This window comes from Pinus tabuliformis, chromosome 7, assembly GCF_031772625.1.
Source record: "Pinus tabuliformis cultivar Carrire ecotype Pingquan chromosome 7, CPIR1, whole genome shotgun sequence".
NCBI lineage: Eukaryota > Viridiplantae > Streptophyta > Pinopsida > Pinales > Pinaceae > Pinus > Pinus tabuliformis.
In genome coordinates, this window is record NC_142293.1 from 551,981,778 (window position 1) to 552,002,510 (window position 20,733).

The 20,733-nt window shown below is 32.7% G+C and overlaps 1 protein-coding gene and 2 pseudogenes across 1 annotated transcript; 1 reads left to right on the forward strand and 2 right to left on the reverse strand.

Annotated features, from left to right (window-relative positions):
• Positions 1 to 1,017: 1,017 nt before the first annotated feature.
• On the reverse strand, positions 1,018 to 1,562 carry LOC149248553 (heat shock 70 kDa protein, mitochondrial pseudogene; annotated as a pseudogene).
• A 938-nt stretch (positions 1,563 to 2,500) lies between these two features.
• On the forward strand, positions 2,501 to 5,168 carry LOC149248554 (3-oxoacyl-[acyl-carrier-protein] synthase II, chloroplastic-like; annotated as a pseudogene).
• A 7,864-nt stretch (positions 5,169 to 13,032) lies between these two features.
• Positions 13,033 to 15,622, reverse strand: LOC149248555 (peroxidase 12-like). The gene is made up of 5 exons (XM_089458469.1): positions 15,485 to 15,622; positions 15,074 to 15,365; positions 14,259 to 14,453; positions 13,994 to 14,162; positions 13,033 to 13,655 (listed from the first exon to the last, which is right to left on the reverse strand). The coding sequence occupies exons 2-5, from the start codon at positions 15,329 to 15,331 to the stop codon at positions 13,192 to 13,194; spliced, it is 1,086 nt and encodes a 361-aa protein (XP_089314595.1). The 5' UTR covers positions 15,332 to 15,365; positions 15,485 to 15,622; the 3' UTR covers positions 13,033 to 13,191.
• Between the last annotated feature and the right edge of the window lie 5,111 nt (positions 15,623 to 20,733).

Here is a 20,733-nt window from a genome sequence, read left to right on the forward strand (position 1 = left end):
GAAGTGTGAAGTCCCTAGCGAGTGTAGGTATAATGTTCATCATAGTTTTACAAGTATGGACTTGCATTTTCCAGATACAAAAATTGAGGTTTGATTCCTTTCAGACATGTTGCACTTTTGCACCTTATAAGCTCCCTCTCCTACTGACAATGCATGCTTATTCAATGGAACAATAATGTCTAGAAACAACTGGTTTAGTTTTTTGGATAGATTTACAAATGCAAAAATTAAGGTTTAGATGTTCAAAGTAGTTTTACTCTTTTCATCTTTCTTTAGCGCAAGATTCCTTAAGGTTGATTACCCTATGTTCAAGAAGCCTAGTTTGGGGAATCTTCAATCTGACTTGGGCCTAGTGTTAGATTTTTTTTACAGAACTTGTTACTATCTTACCTACCCGCCCTTCCCCCTCTGCTGCTACGACAAGACAATATAACCATCCCAACAAGCCAATGAACCTTCTAATCAGCAACTACAAGGTGTAGGAGCTTCCCAACCAGTTCTTGAATAAACCCATTTTGAAAACAAAGTTTCTTATGTTGCACAATGCAAATGAGATTCTTATCACCTAATATTTGATCTCAAAAATGCAAAGTCTCATTCCCATAGAGGGCACCCTGTGGGGTAATTTGTTGCATCATGTACAATTAACAAGAAATGAAAGACCCATTTTGAAATCGATCATAAGAATATTTGATTTGTGAAGAAAACCAACTGCACAAATCACTGACTTTAGTTTAGAAAAAATAATTGCATCACTGCAATTTAGTACAATCTCTTGCCACCTATGTTTCCAACTACAACTCTGCTAAAGAAAAACCCTTTTTCAGGTCAGAGAGATGCCTTCTCAAACAACAAGCCTTCTAAATGGTTCTAGCCATTTAAATTTTTCAAAATTGCTCTATTACTAGCCTAAATAATTAAAAATAATAATAATAATAATAATAATAATAATAATAAAATGATCTAAATGACTTTGGAAAATAGACATGTATTTTGCAACTCTCAATTGATTTTTGATCATTTACTCACCTCCTCGTATTTAGCTTCATGTGCCTCAGTTCCCCCTTATGATCCAAAAGAAGATGACCCACTAGATTGTTAATGCATATGCTATCCTATTTTTAAGGACTCTTAACTTACAACATTAGTTTTCACTTTGATCATATCCAAGTCGTAACTGGACATGGATTTATTCAAATCAGCTACTGTCGATTTGATTTCGGTGGCTACATTTTCCTCCTTGTAGTCACTTAAGCTCTTCTCCAAACTGTATATCATGTTATCTGCATGTTTTCTAGCATCAATTAACTATTTCTTTTCATGATCCTTTTGGGCATGCATCTCACCTTCCTTGACCATCTTCTAGATTTTATCATCTGAAAACCCTCCAGATAATTTTATAGTAATTTTTTCTCCTTGCCAGTGGATTTGTCATGGGAAGATACAATCACTATACCATTTGCATCAATGTCAATGGTAACTTCTATTTGGGGAACACCTCTAGGAGCTGGTGGAATACCAACCAGCTGAAACTCACCTAGAAGCTTATTGTTTGCATCCATTTCAGGCTCTCCTTGGAATACGCTTACACCAACCTGAGCTTGACCATCTGCTACAGTTGAGAATATCTGATCTGCTGGAAATGACTATCAAAGTCCCCTAATCTAAATACATACCTAGCATTCTAACCTAAAGATCTTTCATTTCATCCGACTATCAAGTTGGGTAAAATTTAACCACTATTTCTTACCAAATAGTGCCATGTTTATGTCCTTTTATTAGCTAAATCCAACAATCAAGCAAATTTCTCTACAACATTGCCAACAAGGCTCAACAATGCTTTAATCCATCCATTAGGTTCCATTCTGGATGTGCTACATCCCACTGGATGGCCTCAGTTTTGAAAGGGATGAAGCTAGGTGCCAGTCCGTTGCAATTCCTTACTTAAAACACTTTCCAAAACGACCAAAATATTTACTAGTCTGGTGAAATTCCTTACTTAAAACACTTTCCAAATGAACAAAATATCTACTTATTACATAAATTATACAATCTATATTAAAAAAAAAAAACAAAAAACAAAACTCACAACCAAATGTTTTGCATAGAATATGTGCAAAACTATAAATATTATTCTTGATATTTATGAAAGAAGTGTTGTGGAACCACACAATATTTGGTTTTGGGTTGGATAAAATAAGATACTCATAGGTAATAACATAATCCCTCACTCCAGTGACTCTGATTTTAGTGTCTTCATGTGTAGTATTCTTACATTAACATTTATTTAGGTGAAGGTTTTTCATATTAATACTTTTTATGCCATAAGGCGTTTCCCTCTGGGAAGAACTCCACTCCCATGCCACTTGTGTGTTTGTTTATCATTGATTTTTGGTGTTAGATGATTGAAATAGCTTAGGCCATTAGATTGATTTGACTGATGTTAGTTAGTTAGTTATGAAATCCTCCCTTACACAACCTGTTGCAAACGACTCTAAAAATGAGCAACGAGGGTAATTAAATGCGAGATTTAGGTCGGGGGTTCTCAGGTTCTTTGGTAATTTCTATCTAACACACTTTAATTAACTTTCAGGCAAAGAAATGGCCATTGCTCTGCAACTTGTGAAGGTTGTACAAGAAAAAACTAAAATTGTTATCAAGCTGAGGAGGGTAGTTGTGGCTGGAATGGGAGTGGTAACTTTCCTTGGTCATGATCTAGATACTTTCTACAAGAATATTCTTTAGGGATAGAGTGGTATCAGTGAAATTGAGAGCTTTGATTGCTCAAACTTTCCAACTGTAATTGTTTCTACATTTTTCTTTCTCTCGTGTGTTTCTTATAGACTAAGTTATGCTACTAATAAACCAAGTGATGTTGAGAAATTAACAATATTATATAACCTATATGCCCCATGTTGGAAAATAGCTATAGATATATTATAGTTCAGTGCATGGCCATTCAAATGAACATGATCATAGTATTTTATAGGAAACTGGATCACTAGTTCAAACTGATTGAATTTCTGACACTAGGCTCTCATTAAATGTAGTATCAAATCTAGATTTACTTTTCCAACTTTAGGTTGCAAGAAAAAGGAGTATTAAATCTAGATCCACTTGATCCGAAAGGAAGACATATCCAAACTGGTTGTAGGTGTTTATTTAAATTTAATATCATTTTTCCAGGGATATGGCCTATGATATTGATTGGAATATCTCAGTTTTGTTCTCAGAGAATAGCTGGTGAAATAAAGTCATTTTCAATAGATGGTTGGCTTGCACCAAAGTTTTCAAGATGCATGGATAAATTCATTCTTTACTCTCTTACTGCTGGAAAAAAAGGTAGTAGAATATGGTGGAATGAATGGTGGAATGAAGGTAATCTTACAATGTTGTTATTTTGGAAGGCAATAATGTTGGAAAACATAAAATAAGACACATACTGCTTCGATGTTCTATAAAGTTGTAATTTGTAAGCTAGATAGATTTTTGATAGTTAAAGATACATTCAGGTCCACGATCATGGCATAGACTATCTTGGTGTAGATTACATGTACTTATACTCTAGTTTCTTGTCTATCAATATTGCATTAGGTTTTCAATGATGCAGTAGAATCATTAAGGATTTTCTACAGGAAAATGAACCCATTATGTGTACCATTTGCAACAACAAATATGGGATTAGCAAGGATGGCCATGGACTTGGCTTGTCAAAAACTCTAGATACCTTTTCAATAATGTTTGGAATTGGATAAATTTGATACACACTTATTATTTTCTAGATGAATGCCCCTATTGCAAGGATGGATGGGTCCAAACTATTCCATATCTACTGCTTGTGCTACAAGCAATTTTTACATCATAACTGATGCAAATCATATTTTGCGGGGTGAAGTTGTAAGTTGTTTTACCTTTTCAATTCACTGCATTTGTTTTTGCAAAAAATGTATTAATTTCCTTGCATGGGGTCATTCCATGCATAGGATGCCATGCTCTCTGGTGGCTCTGATGCTGCAATTATTCCAATTGGTAAGTTCAGCTGGGATTTATTATTGAACCCACTATTGTCCTTTTTTCTTAAATAGTTCATGCTTATCTTCATGTTTATGTGGTTTCCTATTCTTTGGCACATATTGTTTGAGAATTAAGCTTATTACAGCCAACTATGAGTGATTAAGTCTTGAGTGCTTTTTTTAAGCATTTGCTTCCAATAAAGATCATATAATGTCTGATTCCAGGCTCGAGAGAAAAGTGTATTTCCATGTGTTTAAATTACCTTATTGTATATAATGACAAAGCTCAATATTTGTGTTATTTGATTTGTAATATATACCAACTATTTGTGATGCATTTTATCATGCATAATTGTCACTTTCCAATATGTACTTTAAATGCACTTAATTGGTGTCTATTTGCTTTTGAATGGAAACTGTTGTTTGATATTGAAGTGGAGCTCGTATGTGATTGTTATCGGTGTGGGAGGATTTATAGCTTGGAGAGCATTATCACAAAGAAATGAAGATCCTACAAAAGCATCTCCTCCTTGGAATGTGGTATTATTATTTTCTTCTTACTTCTTTATTCTGTATTTTGTAACTTGTGATTCGATTATTATAATAATATTGTCATGTTTTTTGTCCCGCGGATATTTATTGTCTTGTTATTATATCAATTTAAATTTTAAATACAATTTTCAAGTTATTGATATATCATATAATATTTACCTTACAGGATCGTGATGGATTTGTTATGGGAGAGGGAGCATGATTTCTTCTTCTAGAAGAATTAGAACATGCAAAAGTACAACATTTTGTCAGAGAGGACATTGAACAAGTAATCTAGCTTGTGTTTAGAGAATTAAACAAATTTGTATTTTAATATTAGCATTATTAGAATTTGCACTTTCGATTATTTTTTCAGAAAAGGGAAGCAAAGATCTATGCAGAGTTTCTGGGAGGAAGTTCTACTTCTGATGCATATCGTATGACAAATCCTCATCCAGAAGGTATAGGATGTCAAACACTTATTTCAATGTTCATAAGCCTCATGTTAAACTGAATTCTTATTGACCTAATGGGATAATTTTAGGTACTGGAGTTATTTTATGCATGGAAAATGAAGCTGAGAGACCACTCTCTTCCAAAGCCCTTACAAACTCCCTTCACTAGAATTAGAGAACCAAACCCAAAATGTTGAAGCCAAAGCTATCACCTTTACTACAATCCTTTGCAATATTCTTGAAATTGAAATAAAATAACCACGACCCAGATAAATTACAAAGAAATTGGTTACTAGGGGACCTCATGATTGAAGGTATCAACCACATATGTTCCCAATTCCTTTTCTTCCATATCCCATTATCCCACAACTGACAAATGTTCATACTGAATCATTCAGTAAACAAGCCTATTGTTAAATCTTGCATGTGACAGAGGCTCTCATCCAAATCTAATGGATTTGGTATGTTTGATACTAAATCACGAGGATAGTAAATGCAGATTGATGTGTGAATTTAATCCAATACCTTAGTGGGTGTTGCATGGTGAGTGCACCCAATTTTTTTCAAACCCACCTTTGGTTAGTTCAGTGGCCTCCTTGACCTCAAGATCAACCTCTACATTTAGCTCTAGCTTCACATGATAGAATGCGGTTTTTCTTAATGTTCTTTCCTCCTTTTTAGTTCAAGGCTTTCAAGATATGATTACAACAATATTTCTATCCACTGGTGACATTTTCCGAAGCATTTCTCTAATGATCACCAAGGAATCACCTAAGATAATCAATGATCTTACCTTAGCTTCCTTTGCTAAATGGAGACCCCTCAAAAGGGCATATGTTGTTACCAAATTCATTGGTGCTACCCCAAGGCACCAAGCATATGATGCTACTTTTTCCCTCTAGGATCATAGAGTATCTCCTTGCACTCACCAACCCTTTTATTTTTAAAAGACATGGGGGTGGGCTTTGATCCACTTATGTGAGCATGGTTCATGACTTGTGTGACTATTGTTCTTAACTATGATAATCCTACTGGAATGTTTGAAGTCTACTACAATAGAATATAAGTTTGAAGGATGCATGTAGCTATTGCAAGTACAAATTGTTTTGATGTATGATACTTGGGTGGAAAGGAGAATTCTTGAAAGTTGGCCTTTTGAATTTACAGGTTGTTCATCTAAAATGTATAAGTCATTATAGTAAAATGTTGGAACGGATGTTAAAGAAACTCCTATCTATTTCTCATTAATATAAAAAATAAGTTACTTCTTCATTCCATTTGATTTTCCAAATTCAAATGGTATTTTGTATCCATGATTGTTACATAAATTGCATAAGTGTAAACTTGAAACCATTTATTTCTATGTTCTAATATATTGGTCAACTTTACAACTAGTTTGTTCTTGACGACATGATTAACATATCCCTGTATGTTTGTGTATGATAATTATTCTACTAAACTGGATTTTGCAAGCCATTCGCACATGATGGGTTCATCCTTCTATAAACCTAGAAAATCCAGAAAAATATGTGGTATGTAGACTTCAAATTTTCTTTGTTTTTTTGTATGTGGAATTTTAACGTATAGAGAATACTTAACTATAAACTAATTCAAAGTCCTCTTTAGTTTATGGTTCTTCTTTCATAGCATGGATACATTTGTACAACCTGAACGATTCCAAAAAAATTATTTGCTAGAATATGAAATTCATTGTTGGACCAAAAAAGGAGAGATTAGACATTAAAGTTGATTTATCCAATTCTTTTGGATTTGGAGGTCACAATTCCTCTCTCATTTTTTCTCCTTTTGAAGAATGTAATGAAAACTAACCTTTTCCTTGATAATTTTATCATGTTATATGCTCAAGGTTGGAAGTGGTTTTTCCTTCAGATTGGATTGTACTGAAATGTCCAATGGGATATCTATGTAATCATTACTGTTATTTCATGGTGAATCCATTTTTTGCATTTATAAGGCATTTATATATCTGTTTGAAGAATTTCACACTTAAAACTAATGCGTATATTTCAAATCACAAGAGAATCACATATATAAGCAAAGCAAATGCAATATATTTACTTAAAGATAACAAAATGTAGATATTGCTTGTGTGCTAAAGGGAAATACTAAAGTAGTTGTGGTGACCTATCGCAAGGAGTGCTTTAACAATGCACCCATTCACCGTCAATCCAAAGCCCCATGGATGTAACTTGGTATCTATTTCATTCTTCATAGAGATTTCAAATTTAAATTTCTAGAATAATATTATATTTGTCTAAATACATCAATTAAAATATATGGAAAGAAATATATATATATATATATATATATATATATATATATATATATATATATATATAGATATATATATATATACTTTATATTTGATAAATAACCTTTTAAAAATATATATTAATTTTAAAAATTACATTATTAAAAATATATACAAAAATTTATGTTAAATAATTAAAAACATACACGTTTTTATGGACATATTTTCTTCTTCAAGTTCACATAAATAAAGATATTAATTATTATATTTTATTAAATTACTTTACTCTCCTTCAAACCTTCACCAAAATGTTTTTCTCTTTAAACGTCAATCTTTATATCCATTCGGAAAAATATGTCATAGTACATCTTATACAAAATAAAATATCCTGATCTAGAACTACCAGATCTCTGAAAAGTTAGCAAAATTAGGAAACGAAGAAGGGTGTTGATATTAATGGAGAGGCCTCTTTTGTGCCCTGTTGTTACAAATCCCAATATACATAGCGATTCTCTTAGCTGGGATATTCGTGGCCCTTATGTTGATTTGCTTGGTTCTTTGAATTTTCAATCATTTTATTTTGACAACAAATGTTGTGAGGCTTTTGGGATCTTGGCAACCCCAGTTTCAAGGCCAAAGAGTCTCTTCCTGTATGCTACATTTTCGCCATAGGGTTCTACCACATCTTTAGGAAAAAAACACTTTTTTGATGAGATTATGTTTTTAATATGTTTATCACACAACATTTAAACTACTTACACATTATCTCTACCAAATCAATTATGGTAAACACAATTATCAAGGAACGCACCATACCTGGATAAGACTGAGAGCAAGTCATCCTCCATGAGACCGATGCTCCTCCTTCTACGTGTTGTTGTTAATGACGCTCATGAGAATTCATTTTCAAAGAGCGCCCTCCTGGTTCCTTCTTCAACTCCAACATTTTCTGGCAACCCAACACTAGCAACATAACACTCTAGCAAGAGGGTGCTATGACATTTATAAACCCAATTCCCTAAGAGTTCGGCATCACTGTCATTTATGGGTACTCCAACATTTCAAAAACCCCTTAAAACACAAAATCAAACTCTCACCAATACCTCAAAAACACACATAATGGGATTGAATCGCATATTCATTTCATTTCATTATCTTTGGCCTCTACGTTGAAGATTCTGTCGCCCGCCTTTCTACTCAATTTTGACTATTTCACCATTTGGTAAAAAATCAATGAAACTATGCCTAAATTCTCATCGTGCTCATCGTGCTCAGTGGTCTGTGAAGAAAGCATCCCGCACCAAAACAAATAAAGGCACAATGAATAAATCACTTTGTTTTGATATTTCTCCCTGTCGTGAATGCAATAGGTCATCCAACAAGACCCAACTCTAAAGAAAAAGGAAGAAACACATCACGAAGCCAACCTCCCTGGCTTGGGCATTCACGAAGCGCTTTGCTCCGAGCTCAAAACTCAAATTTGAAATTTGAAATAGAGGGACTGTTGTCGTGCCTCAAAGGTAAGGAAACAAATATCCACACGATGTGCATTAATGTGGGAGTCAAAGCTGTCGGGAAATAGGGGAGAGCCGTGAAGGTGTTGCAAGCCGGAAAATGTATGACCATCAATATTATGGATGTATGGACGTCCACAGAAGTGTCACATCACCATCTAATTTCCAGGCATTCCTGCACAGAGTGACAAACATCGAGGTTTGAGGGAAAAAATGTCGGTGGCCAGAGTTAGAAAATTTTCTGACCGGCGGAGGTTCTGGGCAATTCCTCTGCCTGCTTAGACTACTCCATTTGGTATTGCAAAGAGGTGATGGTCGTGGATGGTTATTTCGGAGACCCCTCTCTATTTTCTTTCCCTTCCATTACGACACCTCTCTGTTCTTGGCTCTTAGCATGACATATATGGCATGAGAGTGTTGATGGTTTTTTGGAATGTAATTTTTCTATGGTGTTTGTAAAGTGATAACTTTCTCCAGGCATCAACTTGCTTAGCTAGCAAGTCCTATCTTTTCTAACTCATTAGTTGGTATTTCTTTTACTTTTAGTGGGTATGTGTTAGCTTTTAGAGTTGTCCTTGTTTTCGTCCACTGGGGCCTTTTCCTTGGCATATTGTCCCCTTCCCTATGGTTCTTACTCTAGTTCTAGGTGGGTTTGTCTCTACCTGTGGCCTCTCACTAGTATTTCCCATTCTATTTACTTTCTCTGTTGGAGGATTTTTTAACTGTCAATTCGTGTGCTTCTAGCTTCTCTTTTATATTTAGGTTGATTTCTTTGACCCTCAACAAAATTCCTAGATAAAGGGGGAGAGGGGAATATAGTCACTCTCATGCCATTATTGGTAATTGGGTGCTTGGTACTCAACCAAGTGATACTGGCCACACTTGGGGAGACAAAACTAATATCTCCGTACAATTGACCTTTACTAAAGTCATTGCTTGGGGAAGTTCTTCTTGACATGAATGACACCAAATATGAACTCCTTTTCAAAATGAAGTCCAACTGCTTTTTTAAGATATGGATGATTACGTGACTCATTTGGACATTGTTATTCTACACAAGGGACCAACCCCCTAGATAGTGTTGGGCACGATGATTGAATAAAAGTCCCCACCTCATCTTTACTAGCCACACTTATAAAATTATGATCATAGCTATTATTTTTATGGTTTCTAATGTTAATTATATTTATCTACATATTGATTTTATGTTAGTTGGTTTTATATTAACTGTTTTATATTAACTATTGGTATATGCTATATGGTTAACATGTCATGGTATTTTGAATCTTATTAGTTTACTGAACAAAGATATATAAATTTCCTTTTTGAAGTCAAAAATTCTACTTTAAATCTAATTTCCTATGTGACATACGAAGATAGATAGTAAATCTTTGTAAAATGTAATTTTTTACATTAATTAAAAAATCTAAACTAAAAATAAAATAAAAAACAGATTTATTACTAGTAATTTTTTTTTAACTATCATTATTAATTAATTATTCTTCATTATAATTTTTAATATATATATAATTAAATTCATTAATTATAATTAATAATTAATTATCTTATAATTTAAAAATATATTATATATTTATTTAAATTTCATTATTATTATTATTATTATAAATTTTACAAAATATTATAAACCAAAATTAAAATAAGAATACTAAATCTTCGCACTTCCCCGAAATTCATTAGATAAGACATGTAGCGACTGTAAGGAGAAGTGATCACAATACAGACAACGTCTTCAATTATTTGGGTAATTTTTTGGCCTGTCTGGTAAATCAGATACAGGACGAAGAGTGACCTCCGCGATAGAAAATGGTCTCCACTGCGACGACATGAGTTACCTAAATATACCTTGGGAGGTTGGGACTCGGGAGAGTTTAATAAATTTATTACCATTAATTTCTTTTAATTATCATTATTAATTAATTATTTTTCATTATAGTTTTTAATATATATATATAAATTATTATATATTTAATTAATTTTTTTAATTATAATTAATAATTAGTGATGGTATAATATATATAACTAATTTTATTATTATTATTATTATTATAATAAATTTTATAAAATATTATAAACTTTATTTAGTAAAAAGATACACATATTTTACATAATTTTTTATTATTAAAATAAGAAAAACGTAATAAAAATATAAATTTACCTTTCCGTATATTCATATTAGCAACTTAGACTTTTAAGCGATGTGAATTTATTCTCTTAAAAGTGGTAATGATATATTTTAATTCAAAGTTATTTTTTATTGTATATATAATTATATATTATATATTAAAAATATATAAAATTTAAATATATTATTTTATAGATGAAATTGGAAAAGATGATAATTATAATTTAAGATTTAAATATAAATATAATTGGACATTTGTTTTTTTATTACACAATTGTTTTTAATGATTAAGTTAAAGCATGAACAAAGTTACATAAAAATTACAGTGAAACTTGAACAAAGTTTAAAAAATTAAAAATTAAATATCTCTTTAATTTAAAATATAATAAAAAGTTTTAAATTGACCCAACTCACATTCCACTTTAAGATAACCACAAAAATAAAAATAAAAAGCTATAAGATGAATATACTTGTATAAGAAATTAATTAAGCTAAGTTATAATTATCCTCACAACTCCTAGTACCTCAAGTGGAAATATTGGCATGTGGAAATATCAGATATGTGGTGGAAAGTTTCCTTATGTTTAAAGAAAACCAATGCTTTGCTAAGCAGATGTAGTTTTGGAATATACTCCAAACATAAATCTGTGCGAACCTGCATGTAAAAAGCAATTAATTCTCTTTGTATCTGCTACACTTTCCTCTAAATGGACATTTTGAGTGAACAATTTCAGTAAGGAACTGGAAATTTTCAATTACTTTAATAACATGTGAATTTGAATCTGACACAAAATTCTCTTGTTTTTCTTTGCAGTGAAACTGTGGCCTCACTGTCCCACTGGCTCTTGCAAATCCAAGCTATAAAGTATGATTCAATTCGATTCCTTTCTGCTACATCTTCAGGCAACAGAACTCTCAAGCGGACCTGCTATCTAGGAGGGGGAAGCTTGATGCTCTGTTTTGACTGGTTGGGGGTTTATGTTGCCCAGATTGTTGCCTTCTTGGAATGTTGTAATGTGTTTTTTAGCTGGTTCCTGGCCCTGTTTTGGTCTGGTGGAGCTTCTGATCTCTGACTAAATCTGTTTCTGTTGGTAGAAAGTGCCAAAGAAACTCTGCACATGTAAGATCTTTTACATTTATAAAAGCTTGTTGAAAGAAAAAAGGACTGTTTCACAGATTTTGCTAGTCTTCAAACAATTACTTTATGGCTTCTTAGAGAAAAGTAGATAAAATGTGCTGTAAGGTGAACGCAATTTGAAAGTAACATAGAGTCCGGCTTCTAGGAAAAGACAAAGTAAATATTTCTTGAATTTCCATTTATTTAACGAGATTTTATAAATTATGTAATTCTTGACAGAGATTAATGTGAATCTGTTATGTTACTAGCATGTGAAGCCGATCTTTTCCATCTTCTGGGAAAAGAAGCCGATCTTTTCCGTTCCATATGATACATTTTCATTTAAAGAAACAACTTCGATAAAACAACCTAGAGATTTCAATTATTTCTGTCGCATGTGACTTTGAATATTTAAAGCGAATATTTCGGAATACCTGGATCAAATTTGTTCGTTTTGACCTGTATTTATCCAAATTTCTCAGTGCGTTTGCTTTCGTTTTGTTCTGAAATGCAGTATTGATATTTTACGGTCTTTGCCAGTTTTTAAACTATTACTTTATTGCTTATTCCAGAACACCTGGATCAAATTCGTTTGTTTTGAACTGTATTTATCTAAAATTCTCAGTGCGTTTGCTTTCGTTTTGTTTTGAAATACAGTATTGATATTTTACAGTCTTCGCCAGTTTTTAGACTATTACTTTATGATTTATTTCGCTAAAAGTAGAGAAAATATCTTGTGAAACAAAATTGTAAATTCACAAGGAACTCCATGGGAACTGCTACTGCAAACGTGCAAACGTTCACATGAACACTAGTCTGCTTCAATAAGATCAGGATTTAATTCACAAGTTTATAGGTTATCTTCAAGAATAATACTCGAGCAAGAGAAAGGAATGAACCGATGACTTAATATCTAAAAATGTCTTCACAACGCAACCACCCATCAACACAGCTATTTTACTTGTTTGAATAACAAAATTTTGAAAATTTTATATACAAATGCTTATTTATTTATATTTTATCCTGTCAAAATAACATAAACATTATAACTGGGAGCAAATCTGCAATCCATATAAGTGTGTCGCCATACTAAGAAAGGGAAAGACATGAACATCATTAACCTTATTCCTAAGTTTAAACCAGAAGCTAAAGCTCTGAGTCGGTGACGGACTCGATAACTTCTTCAAAGGCTGAAGAAGTCGGATTCGGAACGGAGCATGTGGTACGGATCTCTCCCTTCTTGCCCGTTAGAACGTCCAACTGCCCCATTTTGTGCATTCCCAGTACAAACTTTTTGAAGAACACGGTCTGGCTGGATGCAAAGCTGTCAACGATTTCTGCACTATCGGTCTCGGTGTAGAGACTCTGGTCGGAGGTGAATAGCACCTGGTTCTTCTGCACATTCGCGTAGTATTTCTTGTCGAAAGCGTTCGGAGTCTGGATATCCAAGTTTGTGAAGTCCACGGTGTTATTAACAGTGGGGCATAATGAATAAAGATCGTCTGCCAAACTGTTTGCTATACTTGGATCCACAATTTTTTTCCCTGTGGTCTTGTTATATAATCGGTTATCGAATGAGTTACAGTGACCAATGCCAATTGTGTGTCCACCTGAAACAGGTCATGACAAAAGAAAGGAGTTAAATTAATGCTAAAACGAACGAGAGCAAATTGATGCTATTTATATGAATTCTTATTTTATTTTTCGCATAGTCAAGTTAGACACTGAACCTCCATACAGTTACTTGATTGCTATATTTACCAGGTATAAATACTTTCTACTAGTCCAACCCATCAAACATACATACAAGCTTTTAACCATCAAACCCAAACTGTATATCCGGTTGTATTTCTTATATACCATATTCCCAAATAAAATATCTAGATTTAGAAATAAAAATATCACATTATTCAAAGGTAAAGTTTAGAGGGTAAATTGGGCATCAGACCTGAAAGAGCAACCATATCGGCCAAACTGAATCCTTTGGAGCCAAAAATGTTCATCAGTTGTGTCAAATTTAAAGTTGGAGCTGGTATATTGGCAAGAACTACGGATTGACTGGCGAACTTTAGGCTATCTCTGCGTCCAAGTGGTACTGGAAATTTTGGGCCTCCTGCCTTCAAAATGATGATTTCTATTAATCCTCCTGCAAATTTGCATTCAAAGCAACAAACCCAAAAATTATAATTACAGGAAATTAGGGTATTACCAACCTGGGCGACGGAGTCACGAGCAGCCAAAGCCAGAATGTCTGCACAAGTTACAACACCACTGCAGCTAGCTTCTACAGCGGTTTTAATTTCGTTGATCAGCTGCAAGGCCCGGGCTCTCAGTGTTAAGTTTGGCTGAGCCTGTTGCTCACTGGGGTTTCTTTTAGTTCCTGTCAGCAACACGGACCCATCGCAACCCTTTCCAGATATAACATCACGAATGTTAGAATATTTTTATGGGTGTAAAAGATGGGTGAGAATAATTGTAAATCTATTCTAAATACTAAAATTTCAATTTCAGAACCTGGAGTTAGTAATGGAACTTGAAAATAGTAATGGAACTTGTTTTCATATTGTTTGTATTAAAAACTATCATAAAACTCTGTATTTGTATTAAAGAGGCGTCCAAATCCTAACAAGTATTTCGTTTCAAAATAAATAATAATAACCTGTTTTTTTGACATAGATATCAGCATACAACCGATTTTGCTAGACATAAATGGAAACTTTGCCAATCTTGTAACATAAATGAAAACCTTGCAACACAGTTACAAACATCTCCCTCAAAAGAAACATCTAGTTGATAACAAACATTTTTCTACCCATTTTATCTAAACTGCAGATTTTGGAAATATAATAGAATTCAACTAATATTACAGATTTTGGAAATATCTAGAATTCTACAAATATTATCAATTAAATTTGAAAATATTTCTACAATCTGCCGTCTAAATAAAAAGTACCCCAAATCTACCATAAAAATAAAAATTCCCTACAAACAGTCTGCTTTTATCAAACACTGACACTTTCCACAATACCTGCACAAAACAGTCATGGAAATGAAGTCTCAGCAAGCCTGCGGCCTGAGTGATATCTTCGTCCAAAGCCGGCTTAAGTACTGATTTCACTATGTCCTCCAAGTCGGGGCAACTGTCCTTATAAAATGTCCACGAAAGCCCATGCACAGGCTTTGACAGATCGTGTTCATGGACAACTAATCCATTGGCAGAAATTATGCACGCAGAAACAAATACAAAGAAACACACAATGGAGCTAACGACCAGGTACTTCGTCATCGCTTCCTTTCGCAACTATTCTGAGATTCAAAACCTGTCGATTCACAGTTAAAATTAATTGTAAGACTAATGGCATCTGCAAATACATATATAGTTGTAATATAAGCTACATAGCTTATTTCAAGCAGACACTACCGATTACCAAGATCTTACCTGTGATTATTGTAAAACGAAACTACAGGATGATTGATATAATTGTTGCAGACCATTGGAGCCCTATTTATGAAAAACAAAAACAAGAAGGAAGCGTACAGGAAAAGTCTGGTGACGTTACGGTTTCTTAGCCCGTGAATGCCTAAGTCGCAGGCTGCCTAGCTGCCCTGCCATCTGCCCCCTGACTGAAAGTAACTTTCGTAGAAAAAAGATATAGAGCACGTGGTCGGCTGGTAAAAATTTCAAAATGACTTCTCAACACCGCCGCCCAGGTCCACGAGATTCGTGGCAGCCCACTGCAAATCAATTTGACTAGTTCTTACCTAGTTTTTTTTCAGAGGGAAAATCAACATATGGCCAAGGCCAGCCAGCAGATTTTTTACAATATATGGCCGAAGCCAGCAGAATTTCAGAATAGTGGCAGAAGCCAGCAGAATTTAGTTTCTTAGTTTTCAAGTTTCTTCTGTTTTCTACGTAAATCAATTTAAAATATTTTACTGGGGATTTTTCCAATAAATTAAATAAATCATAGTAATTATATAAATAAAATGGTTAATAAATTTCGATAAGCATTAATTTATATAATGAATATATATCTAATTTTGGGGAGATTTATCTTATTTTACTGTTGAATGTCTTGTTATGATATTATGAGTTAATACAACTCTTATCAATATCACATATCTTAAAATATATCTCATTTTATATGATTTTTTTAATTAATCAATTTAATTAAAAGAAAAAATAACATAACTATTTTAAGATAAATCTCAATTTTTTATTTGTATATATTTTTAAAAATATTCTAAAATATTTTATGAAAATTAAATCCTACCATCCATCTAACAATTATTAATAATAATATCAAAACTACAAAATCTTATAATTTAATAATACTGCAATTAAAATATTTGAAAATTAAAATTTTAAAATTTCAATTTTCAATTTTTTAACATATATTTTTAATTTTAATATATAAACCATTTTTATAATAATTTTTTTTTAATATAAAAATATAATGATTTTTTAATTAGAAAAATTGGTAACTCTGCCAGTTACGAAAATAAAATGACATAGGATAATTTCAACTGCTCCCACTATAAATTATAATATTTATTTTTTCTGCATACACAAATGAATCGGAGTATTTGATCAACAAATATTTAAAATTAATATTTAAAAATTTAATATTACTTTTTTTTCGTCCAAATGTTAAAAAAACTAAAATAAAGACATTTAAGATAAGAACACTAAATTAAAAAAAGCTAAAATAAAGACATTTAAAATAAGAACACTAAATCTTCGCACTTCTCCGAAATTCCTTAGATAAATACGTGTAACTGTGACAACGATGTGATGACCATACAAATCAACGGCTTCAATTATTTTGGTAATTGTGTGGGCAGTCGAGTAAATCAGATAGAGGACGCAGAGTAGGAAAGCCTTATTTCCAATCTCAAATGTGTCTTGACATGGGCCTGATATAACACGATATAATATGTCCAGCGGTGATGAAAGAGAAAGAAAAGTGATAATTTTGTGGGCAGTCGAGTAAATCAGATAGAAGACGCAGAGTGGGAAAGCCTTATTTCCAATCCCAAATGCATCCTGATATGGGCCTGATATAACACGATATAATATGCCCGACGGTGATGAGAGAGAAAAAAAAGTGATGAGAGAGAAAAAAAAATAACGACATGTTATATCGTGTTATGGGCCTGATATAACACGATATAATATGTCCGGCGGTGATGAGAGAGAAAAAAAAAAGTGATGAGAGAGAAAAAAAATAACGACATGTTATATCGTGTTATATGAGGCGCATGTCAAGACACATTTACTTTATTATGGGGTTGGAAATAAGGCTTTCTCGGAAAGTGACCTCTGCAAGGACGACCATTATAGAAAATGGGATATGGGATCCACTGCGAAACATGAGCGTAGCCCAGGTAGAGCACGTGGGCTCTATGTGACAAATTAAATCTGTGCGGTTGTCGGGGGATGAGGTTTGAAAGTGACATTTAGATTTTAATAGAAAGAGTTAACTTTATCTCTCTATTGAAACATTCATAAATTAAAATAAATTATGATTTTCGCTGTATTTGTGACGATGGGATGAGAAGGTAAGTGGAAAGGAGAGTTGGAATTTGATGGGCATTTTGATCGTCAAAACCCATTTTGCCCGTAAAATACGTTGAAATTTTTTAAATGACCATCAGGCATGAGGTGCATGGAAGGGTGCAAAACGTATTTTTGATGGCGAAGTTCTTTTTGAAAACGTTATTAATATTTTATGGAGTTGTCTATAATGCGATTTTTTGGAGATTCCGGTGATGGAATCCGGCGGAAGAAATTGAGGTTAAATCTTGATTTGTTGCAGTTAAAATGGTTTTTTAACTGCATATTTGGATTCAGCACCCTCGAAAACCCCTGGGACGCTTTCATTGTGCAGAAACTAACTATCAAACTTGCGATTCTGCCGGATTTCGACCGGAAAAACCCACCTGAAAGACTTTCAAAAAGTCGCGTTATAGACTATTTCATATTTTATTTAACAAACTGACGTCTTTCCACTTCAACCTGGAACAGCTTTCTTTATCAGATGAAACATGAGCGGAGACCGTGTAGAGCAAGTGGGCTCATAGAAAAAGGAATATGGGATCCACTGCGAAACATGAGCGTAGACCGGGTAGAGCAAGTGGGCCCTATTTCACAAATGAAATCTGTGCGGGTTTCGGCAATGAGATTTGAAACATTGATAAATTAAAATCAATTATGCTTTCCGCTGTATTTATGACGATGGAATGAGAAGGTAAGTGGAGGGGTGAGAAGGTATATATACATGGTATTTAATTTAATTATCATATTTATGAGAGTTTAGCATGATGGGTTGGTAAAGGGATGGTGTTTTAAATGTATGTGGTTTAAATGCAGTTACGATGGGTGGGATGGGCTGGTAAAGGATGGTGCGTTGAATGTTTGTGGTTTTTTAAAGTTGGATTCATGATATTTGCTTGTATTTAGGTATTACTCACGTATTATGGCAATAAGATTTTCTGTTTTATTTATTTTATTTTATTTTTCTTTTGTTTTGAGTTTTTTATATTTTTGCTCTAGATCTAAACGGGTCTCGTCTTTTTTATCGTAAAAATTTGGTATCTAGGTGGTTTTTTCTTATAGTAAAAATTTGGTATCTCAAAGAGGTGATGGTCGTGGATGGTTATTCTCGAGACCTTTCTTTTTATTTTCTCTCCCTCCCATTAGGACACCTATATGTTCTTGGCTCTTAGCATGGTATATATAGCAGGGGAGTGTTGATGGTTTTTAGGAATCTAATTTTTCTATGGTGTATGTAAAGTGATAACTCATCAACTTGTTCAACGATCTTTTCTAATTCATGGGTTCGTATTTCTTTTACTTTTAGTGGGTCTATGTTAGCTTTTAGAGTTGTCCTTGTTCTCCTCCAATTCATGGGTTCGTATTTATTTTACTTTTAGTGGGTCTGTGTTAGCTTTTAGAGTTGTCCTTGTTCTCCTCCAGTGGGGCCTTTACATTGGCATATTGTCCAATTCCCTTGGATTCTTACTCTAGTTTTAGGTGGGTTTGTCTTTGTGGCCCTCTCACTAGTATTTTCCATTCTATTTACTTGCTATGTTGGAGGATTTTTAAACTCTCAATTGGTGTGCTTCTAGCTTCTCTTTTATATTTAGGTCGATTTCTCTGACCCTTAGCAAAATTCCTAAATAAAGCGCTGGGTCACATAGAGGGGCTGAGGAGAGGGGATATAGTCACTCTCATGCCATTATTGCTAATCAGGTGCTTGGTACTCAACCAAGTGATACTGGACACACTTGGGTAGACAAAACTAATATCTCCATACAATTGACCTCTACTAAAGTAATTTCTTGGGGAAGTTCTTGACATGAATGACACCAAATATGAACTCCTTTTCAAAATAAAGCTTTTTCAAGATATGGATGATTCACTGACTCATTTGGACATTGTTATTCTACACAAGGAACCAATCCCCTAGGTAGTGTTGGGCACAATGATCCAATAAAAGTCCCCACCTCATATTTATTGGCCACACTTATAAAATTGTGATCATAGCTATTCTTTTTATGGTTTCTAATGTTAATTATGTTTATTTACATATTGATTTTATGTTAGTTGTTTTCATATTAACTGCTAGTATCTGCTATATGATTTTACATATCATGGTATTTTGAATCTTATTGTTTCACTGAACACGTATCTGCTATATGATTTTACATATCATGGTATTTTGAATCTTATTGTTTCACTGAACACAGATATATAAATTTGCTTTTAGAAGTAAAGAATTCTACTTTAAATATAATTTCCTATATGACATACGAAGATAGATAGTAAATCTTTGTAAAATGTAGTTTTTTACAGTAATAGAAAATCCAAACTAAAAAATAAAATAAAAACAAATTTATTACGAGTAATTTGTTAATTATCATTATTAATTAATTATTTTTCATATATATATATATATATATATAATTAAATTCCTTCATTATATTTTATATATTAAAATATATAAAATTTAAATATATTATTTTGTATTAAGATGAAATTGGAAAATATTATAATTATAATTTAAGATTTAAATATAAATATTATTGGATATTTGTTTTTTTTTTTTTCAAGTTGTTTGTGATTTTTTAGACTTGATTTTTAGTTTGAGGAGACTGAAGCAGGGACATAAAGTTTACCAACCTTTAGGTAACTAAATATTTTTTTTTAGCATGTCTCCTCCCCTAACATAGGGCACCACCACCACCCCGATGAGATTTGATCTTAAGTCACCTTGCTGACAAGCCTCATCCTCAACAGATTGTACTAGTAAAACTTGACATAATTAAATATTTGTTAAATAATAAAATAAAATTAGAAAAATTGTAATTGTGATTATGATTATGATTATAATTATAATTTAAAATTCAAAAATAAACATAATTATATATTTGTTAAATGATATGGAAAATAATTGTATTTATGTATGGTAAATTTTCATAAAATTCAAATTCGTTATGCAACAATTTATTGAATAATAAAAATACTATTTATTACACTATTGTTTTTAATTATTAAGTTCAAGCATGAACACAATTACATAAAAATTTAACTGAAACTTGAACAAAGTTTTAAAAATTAAAAATTAAATATCGCATTATTTTAAAATATAATAAAAAGCTTTAAGTTAGCACAACTCACATTCC